This window comes from Hyaena hyaena, unplaced genomic scaffold, assembly GCF_003009895.1.
Source record: "Hyaena hyaena isolate Hyena2069 unplaced genomic scaffold, ASM300989v1 scaffold_1276, whole genome shotgun sequence".
NCBI lineage: Eukaryota > Metazoa > Chordata > Mammalia > Carnivora > Hyaenidae > Hyaena > Hyaena hyaena.
The window spans coordinates 441,119-450,385 of record NW_024081882.1 but is presented as its reverse complement, the minus strand read 5'-3'; the positions used below and the strand labels follow the sequence as shown (position 1 = coordinate 450,385).

General features: G+C 37.3%; 1 protein-coding gene and 1 pseudogene across 1 annotated transcript in view; one reads left to right on the top strand and one right to left on the bottom strand.

Annotated features, from left to right (window-relative positions):
- Positions 1 to 2,853: 2,853 nt before the first annotated feature.
- The window catches only part of LOC120224788 (insulin-like growth factor 2 mRNA-binding protein 3), a gene marked incomplete at its 3' end in the record, with an annotated part of 49,582 nt that continues 43,168 nt past the window's right edge, over positions 2,854 to 9,267 (bottom strand). The window contains exon 3 of the mRNA XM_039223051.1: positions 2,854 to 2,902. Coding sequence (XP_039078982.1) covers positions 2,854 to 2,902 — 49 coding nt within the window. The remainder of the gene's footprint in view (positions 2,903 to 9,267) is intronic.
- Positions 7,340 to 7,440, top strand: LOC120224791 (annotated as a pseudogene).

The window sequence follows — 9,267 nt, the reverse complement described above, 5'->3', positions numbered from 1 at the left end:
TGGGTTTCAGTCTCTAAATGCCACAGGTACTCCTAAAACCGGCTTCATCACCTTCCTTCTTTCTCCCCTACACCAGGCACCAGCTCTAACCCTTGCTCAGACTCTCAAGTACTCAGGGCTTTCTTTCCATGTTACACAGATATGATCATCTCAACCTCTTGCTTTGACCCTCAGCCTTCAGAGTCCTACCTCTAGATCCCCCTTTTCCCTTGCAGTCTTCCAGCACCTGTATAATTCTTTACATTCAATTTCCCCTGGTGAAATACCTAGTGTTTTCTGAGCTCCAGGCTGGACCTGACCCAGACAAGCACAGAACTCAAGGTTAAGAGGAGGTGAATTTTTGTTCATTTCCAAGCTAAAACGTAGCATGCATTTATACACACCAAGCACTTTTTAAGGGCTTTAGCTTACATCATCCTATTAATGATTACAGCAACCCAATGAGGTGGCTACTATCATCATCCTGATGTTAGAAATGAGGAAAATGGGACTCAGAAAAATTTTAAAACCTGCTCAGAGATCACACAACTGTTAAGTAGTGAAGCCAAGATACAATTCCAAGTCTGACTCCAAAGACCACCTACAAAACAACTAAAGCTTTTCTAGATACTTCACGCTGCTTGAAAAGACTATTTACATGATTCACTAATCACTTATTCTAAGTATACGCTTGCTTTTTTGATATCCTTGTAAGTTTTATTCCTTAACGGTTGCCTTCTGTTTTCACATGCCACTGTTTGACTAGTAGAACAGTATCATTTGTCCTGTGGAATGTCTCCCATTCTGGGCTTGACCAGTTGTTTCTTCATGGCATCCTTTAAAGTTGTGCCTCTATCCTCTCTAGTTTTAGTAATTCAAAGTAAGACTGAAATTGAATACAGTCAAGTCTCTATTTTTTAGGTAAGACTATTTCACCCATGTTTCTGCGTATTTGCTATTGCATCATATCAGGAAGTACACAACATCGAGCCATTCCATGATCAGTGAAACTGAGATTAACGAGTGGATTCAAAGTTTAACCCCTCCATTATAAAGGCAACCTGGACTTTTAAATCCAAAATTATCACTGCCTACAATAAGGCTTTGGCACAAGACAGCCACCATACTCAGTGTGTACAAATAAAACATTTTAAAAAGTGACTCATCTCAAAAAAGAAGTAACAGATGGTGTTCAGTCAAGTCTCAAGGAAAGGAAACATTACAATAGCTCACTCTATTCCTCAATAAATTGGTTTCATCAGTATTTTCAAACATTTACAAAAAATCTAAGAGATCAAAGGTCAAGTTTCAAAGTCTAGTTCTAGGCTTCTTACAATTTAGTATTCATTCCTACTTAATTCTTTGAATCCTATGTGTCCATATTTGCACATCTGAAAACGGAGATAACGTCTCCAATTTCACCTTACCTCAAAGGATTAGAGGGAGGATAAAATGAAATATAAAAGAAAAAGTTAGACATGGCAAATAAAGATTTATTCTCATAATTTAAATTTTATCCAGAATGAGAAATACAGTCAACTAAAAGCTTGAGAAGCCACCAAAAATACACTGAAGTCAATGCTTCAGAAGTCACTGTAATCTAAATTTGAAGAGATCTTCTGAATGAACTGCCACTTGCCTGTAGCTGATATGCTAGTACTCCAAAGATTCACTTATTTAAAATTGGCTACTACCATTTGATGATTTCATCGAAAGCTACACTAGATTTAGTTCTCCAACAGAAAATTGTATTTAACATGGCCCATGTTAAAATAAGGGGCTCCATTCAGTAATCTTGATTACCACAACACTTGATTTGGTACCCATCCTCCAAGCTACTCAAGTTCCTAAATGAACGTTAATTTAAAACAGGAAAGTGCATTAGGTTTAATCTTAAAAAGTCACTGTTTCCATCTACAAAGATATACTTTCTATACATTGCATAAATTGGAAAATGTTCAGTATATGCCAAAGAAACAACTCCTTCAGCAAAGTTTAAACTCAATAACATTGTTCTGAAAATAAATGCTGTATAAAATATTATGAGAATAAATGATTTGTTACCAACTGGGTGAGACGTTGGGTGAATCATACCTCAGACCAAGGCACCTTAATTCACCACCAAAGAAACTTTTCAACCATCCTTTGCATTTTGGTGAAGGTTCTGGTTTAGTGACTGACTCTTCAAATTTCATTTTAGAAAACAAGTATGAAACACACAGAGCTAGTTACTCCTGGTTTTTATATAAGAGATACATAAAAGCGAAGGAGTTTTTCCTGCACCATCTCTCCCAAGTAGTTTTAAAAACTTTCAGGTCCCATCAGCAGGAAGTCAAAAGACGTTTTTTTATATTTCTTCAGCCAGTGGTATCTCAAATTCTCACCATGTGGTCGTCATTATGCTTTGGAAATTACTGACACTGGCTATTCAACTGTGCTAAATAGTTTGTTTATACACAGATACTACAGTGCCACCATCTGAGCAAAAGAAAACTGAGTTCACATTTTAAAATAGAGCATCAATAGCAAGTAGGTGTCTTTAAAACCTGTGCCAAGGAGGGAACTTCATATTTAAATATAACTGATGAACTCATCAGAAAGATTCCAAACAAGATTCTGTTAGGATAAGACAGGGTGAGGAAAACTACCCCATTAAAGTACATCAAAGAGCAAATTTTTTTTTTATAAAGAGCAGATTTTTAAGAGATACTCTGCTCCTGCAGAGAAAAGCCCAAAGTAAGACATAGACAAGAGAGCAGAATTTTTTGTGTTTTAGCACAACCCAATGTTGGGAGAAGGAGAAAAATCCTTCGAAAAATTAAAAACAATAAGCTTAAATACAGAAATTTTAACTTTAAATATAGAAATTCTTACCTCCCACTGTAAGTGAGGTGGAATATTCCTTATCTGAAGTTTCCGGATCCTGCAGAAGAATTAAAACGTTTTATAAAAGAAAAAAGAATATGACAGCAAAGATATTAATAGCCACCATGGACGCTCTGAAATTACTTCAAATATTTACATTAACTACAAACCAATACGTAATAAGAAAACACAGCCAAAGAAGGAAAAAGAGTCAAAGTTAATCACAGGATGTATACTGAAACCATTTGGAGATCCAGCATCATTGGACTATTAAAGCTTATTTCAAAAGCCACACTGGGGTGCCTGGTTGGCTCAGTCAGTTTCCAACTTCAGCTCATGTCATGATCTCACCATTGAGGAGTCTGAGCCCCAGCGGGGAGCTTGAGCCCCGCATGGCACTCTGTCCTGTGCTCTGTGCTGACAGCTCGGAGCCTAGAGCCTGCTTCAGATTCTTTGTCTCCCTCTCTTTCTGCCTCTGCCCTGCTTGCGCTCCATCTCTGTCTCTCTCAAGAATAAACAAACATTAAAAAAAAAATTTTTTTTTTTTTTTAATTTATGGGGCACCTGGGTGGCTCAGTCGGTTAAGTGACTGACTCAGGTCATGATCTCACAGTTTTTGCGTTCAGGCCCCATATAGGGCTCCCTGCTGTCAGCTCAGAGCCCATTTCAGATCCTGTGACTCTCTCTCTGCCCCTCTCCTGCTCGCACTCTCTCTGTAAAAATATTTTTTTTTTAAAGCTTTAAAATTGTATCTATAATATGTGAAAAACATATTCTAAATTCAAACCTTCTAGCCTCAAATTAAGCATACCAGGACACAGAGCCATACTACAAATGTTCTTAATCTGAGATCACAGCCAAGGGATCTATAGATAGATTCAGGGAATCAGGACAGGTGAAGCGGGGAGTAAAAACCATTTTTATTTTTTCACTATCCCATGAAATTTAGCACTCCTTTAATTGTGAATGTCAGCATGTAAGTACAGGATAATCACACTACTTGTAATTGTGACATTAACCTGCATCAGATATTTTCAGATCACTATAACTTGTTGCAGACCTTTATCATCTACACCCATTATTGTGAAACTCAGGTGTGTTGCTAGAACTTACTATGTTAAGTACATATTGTAACTATGAGTTTTAACATTTTACTAAATGTATTTCAAAATAATTAATTTCCTATTATCCTATGTATTTTATGCCCTGAAAAACATCTTAAGAGATCAGTAAGTTTCAGGCTACCAAAGGACTTTATGGTACAAAAAACATTAAAATCCCTGACCTTACTACTGTATGTTAATTAACTCAAAATAAAAAGAAAAAAAAGTCTGAATTTTCTAGCTAGTAGTTATATAAAAGATCTTGGGGCGCCTGTGTGGCTCAGTCAGTTGAGCACCAAACTTCAGCTCAGGTCATGATCTCATGGTTTGTGAGTTCAGGCCCCATGTCAGGATCTGTGCTGACAGCTCAGAGTCTGGAACCTGCTTCGGATTCTGTGTCTCCCTCTCTCTCTGACCCTCCCCTGCTCACGCTGTCTCTCTCTCTCTCTCTCTCTCTCAGAAATAAAAACATTTTAAAAAAATTTTTAAATAGATATTAAAAATGTTAAAGTAAAATAAAAGATCTTAAATGAAATATGCATTTAGCTAGATATTACTTTTTGATTACACTTAAATTGATGGTTTCTGGTGTCATTGCATAATGCTCAAAAATATATTTAAGATTCCCGCTTTCATAAAGTTTATGGAATTTTTGTTAGACCTAAAGCCTTTCCAAGTGATTTTGGCTGCCATTTGAAAATGTACATTCTGACATGTACCCCAATGTTCACAGCAGGACTCTCAACAATAGCCAAAACATGGAAAGAGCCTAAGTGTCCATCAACAGATGAATAGATCAAGAAGATGTGGTTTATCTATACGATGGAATACTACATGGCAATGAGAAAGAATGAAATCTGGCCATGTGTAGCCACATGGATGGAACTTGAGGGTGTTATGCTGAGTGAAACAAGTCAGGCAGAGAAGGACAACTACCGTATGTTTGCATGTATATGAGGATTACGAGGAACTTAACTGAGGACCATGGGGGAGAAGAAGGGGGGAAATAGTGGGGGAAAGGGAGAGAGGCAAACCATGAGAGACTCTTGAATGCTGAGAAAGAGACTCTTGAATGCTGAGAATGAACTGAGGACTGATGGGAGGGGGGGGGGGGGGGGGGAGGGGCATGGAGGAGGGCACTTGTGGGGATGAGCACTGGGTGTTATATGGAAACTAACTTGACAATAAAATATTTGTTAAAAAAAAAAAGTAAAGAAAGAAAAAATGTGCATTCTGCCTTTATTCATCAAACATGCTGTCGATTTGTCTCCTCACCTACTCAAACTTGCTATTAGAGTTATTTAGCATTCTTTACATTCACTTGTTATATATACAAAATACTTCGTTACTATGATAGTTTTACTGACACCAAATATAATTGTAAATGTCTCAGCATCTTACATATATGAATCTTTGTGTCATCCATTAAACTCTTTGGTATACTATCTATGTGTAAACTGTTTGGATATTGCTTAACTCACTGTATGTGTAATTATTATTAACCACTCTGATTCATTAAATTTTCATACCTCAATACAAAAAAAAAAATCCCTGACCTCAGTTCAAATGCCCACATATATAAATATGTAGGTCACATAATACTGATAATATATAATATACAATGTTTACTATAATGCATATATCCTCAGGGTGCCTGGATGGCTAAATCGGTTGAGTGTCTGACTTTGGCTCAGGTCATGATCTCGCAGTATGTGGGTTCGAGTGCTGACAGATCAGAGCCTGGAGCCTGCTTCAAATTCTATGTCTCCATCTCTCTCTGCCCCTCCCGTACTCAAGCTCTGTCTCTCTCTCAAAAATAAAGAAACATAAAAAAATTTAATGTATATATCCTCTCTTCTTCTATCCCTTCTTCAATGCTGTTAGAGGCAGGAAGGGAAGAAATGTTAATTATGTGAGATTGTACCATAGGTGCCACACACAAAATCACCCCCTTAGAAGGGAAAGGAATTTATAGTCAATTAGGTATTTAAAAAAAAAAAAAAAAAAAAGATTAACAATTGGGCTTAACATATCAAGTGAAATAATTAAATTACTTAACTTCTAAAATTAGCAGTTTCCCTTCCTGGTCAAATAATCCACTTATTTTTAAGTACCACAGCAAAACCCAAGATCAGATTCATAAGTCCTTTGTCTCCTGCATTCCCCTCAAAGCATGAGAACAAACTCCAGATACCACCTTTCCCTTAGGGAACTATAAAGAACATGTAGGTTAACCCACCTCAGGTACATCCTGTTTATAAACCAAGAAGGAAGAAAAAAGCAGTTTCAAATTATTTTTATGAGACCACAAAGCAAAGCACAACCATCAGGGACAATAACCACAGAGACGGTAAGATAGAATGTCAATTTAAGAGAAAAAATTTTCAACTACCACCTTAAGTCTCAGAATTTGCACATGAAATGTTAAGCCTAGGATTTCTTTCATAGTAACTCATGTGTTATTAATTTGTAAAGCTGAAAGACACACATTCTATCTCTGGTTCTGTATACATAAATTTTATATTTCCCATAAAAAGCCTTTAAAATATAAACTACTAAGATGTGTAATACACAGATTACACAATTGCTATATATTGCTTTAGGTAGCAGAAAAACTACTCAACATTATATAATTATTTACCCTGGGTAACCAAGGAAGTAAGACTACACACATCCAAGCACACATATGCAAATTCTAAATTTTATTCAAGCACCTGACAGTAAGAATTAGCAGCACAGTTTTAAATAACTAAGTATTCATCCCCATTGGGCTCTTCTGTGGGTATACATATCACCGAGAATTTTCTCCAAAAGTATACCTGTAAGTGTACATACAGAGTTTAGGTCAACTAGCAGGTGATTAGTCTTAACACAAAAACAAGTATCTACCTCAGAGGGCTCCCAAGAAATTCTTTAAATAGAATACCATCTTTTGTACATTAGAAATAATCCATTAGCCATGTTTTCTCAACACATTCTTTAAAATGTATATCCAATACCCATTTGCTTACTGGTAGTTACTCCAAAATAATTATTTTTCCTAAAGGGCTGTCCAGTTTCCATTATCTGATTCTCTCAAGTTTCATTTTAGGCAAATATCAGAATTATTTTCATAGAGTTACCGTTCTCACATTTAGAGTTGTTCTTTCCCACTTATCAGTAACTTACCTAAAACTCTGCAGTTTCTCCTTTGCTCCTAACCCCATGTTCTCCTCTTATCATTTTAAGAGTCAAAAGGCTCAAGATTACAAGAGTCCCAGCAAAGGTATGAATTCTCACCATCCAGCACATAAACACAAACTCTGACCTGGGAAGCACTTGAGAAAATCCAACCCACCCCACTGTATTTACCAGGTCAGCTGTACACAAAGCCCTATCATTTGTGTGCTTGTGTGCTCCCTCTGGCAGCACATACACTAAAACTGAAACAAGAGCAATTAGCATAGCTCCTGCGCAAGGATGACAAGCAAATCATGAAGCGTTCCCTATTTTTTATAGATAAATTTGCTATATATAAGTTTGCCAAGTGATTTTTCCCCCCTCAGTATTAGGTTTTTAGATTTTCCCTAATAATACAAGTAAATCCAGGGGGCACCTGGCTGGCTCAGATGGTAGAACATGCAACTCTTCATTGAGTCATGACTCTGAGCCCCACAGTGTATGTAGAAATCACTTTAAACCAACAAATTTTTAAAAGTTTAAATTTTATGAAAAAAAAAAGCAAGTAAATCAAGGTCATTCATTTTTTTAAAAAATTTTTAATGTTTTTTTCTTTTATAGTTTAATGTTTTTTCTTTCAAGTTGGTTTCCATGTAACACCCAGTGCTTATACCAAGTGCCGTCCTTCATGCCCATCACCTCCTTTCGCCTCTCCCCCAACCCCACTTGTTTATTTTTAAGACACACACACACACACACACACACACACACACACAGAATGTGAGCAGGCAAGAGGCAGAGAGAGAGGAAGACACAGAATGCAAAGCAGGCTCCAGGCTCTGAGCTGTCAGCACAGAGCCTGATGTAGGGCTGAAACTCACAAACCATGCTCAGGTCCTGACCTGAGCACAAGTCAGACGCTTAACTGACTGAGCCACCCAGGTGCCCCGTCAAATTCATTCATTAAAATACAGATAGATAGATAGATAGATAGATAGATAGATAGATAGATAGGTAGATAGATAGATACTATCAACTGCTTCACTCATCTCCCATCTCAGCTTTTAAAATTAGGTTATATTTAGGTTTGATCCTAAATAGGTAAGAGCCAAGAAAACAGATATTGATACATTTCTACCATATGATTACCTAATCACTAAAGTTCAGTTTAACTATCAGGAAGCAAATTAAATTGGTATTCTACCTCCACCTGAAGTATACCTAAATAACAAGAGGAAACACACACCTTGAGAACAGAGACTAACTAGACCATCTCATTCTCAGAACTTGGAACAGTGCTTGGCACCTGAAAAGCAATCAACTGATAGTTATATTAAAATTTGTTATAATCTATACATGGGAAAGAAAAACACAAGACTCACAGATCTTCCAATCAGAAACTACTAGCATTTCCACTGATTTTCTTACAGCTAGCTCATAAGGAGAGAGAAAAACCAGAGGAACACTTAACTATTGTTTAAAAAAAAAAGCTTTAACAGAATTTATCATATAGAATTTAAAGGTTCCCCCACAAACAAAGAAAAATAAGGTAAAGTTTACATTCTCAGCGAACAGATAAAAATCTTCAAAAATGCTTACTGTGGGGGCACCTGGGTGGCTCAGTTGGTTGGGCATCGGACTTAAGCTCAGGTCATGATCTCCCAGTTTGTGGGTTCGAACCCTGCATCAGGCTCTGTGCTGACAGCCAGCTCAGAGCGTGGAGTCTGTCTAGGATTCTGTGTCTCCCTCTCTGTCTGACCCTCCCCTGCTTACACTGTCTCTCTCTCTCTCAGAAATATATAAAAACATTTAAAAAAATGCTTACTGTGCTTGAAATACTAGTTATAACAATTCAATACTCTATGTTATTAGGAAAAAGTTACAAAATAAGGGAACAATAGAGAAGCTCCCAGAGACTCCAAAGAGAATCTTCAAGATCTTTAGTAATCCACGCAACTGATTTAAACTGATTTTCTAACAACTTTCAAAATTACACCAAACTTGGGGCGCCTGGGTGGCTTAGTCGGTTAAGTGTCCGACTTTCTCTTAGGTCATGATCTCGCGGTTCGTGGGTTCGAGCCCCGCGTCGGGCTCTGTGCTGACTGCCAGCTCAGAGCCTGGAGCCTGCTTCAGTCTGTGACTCCCTCTCTCTCTGACCCTC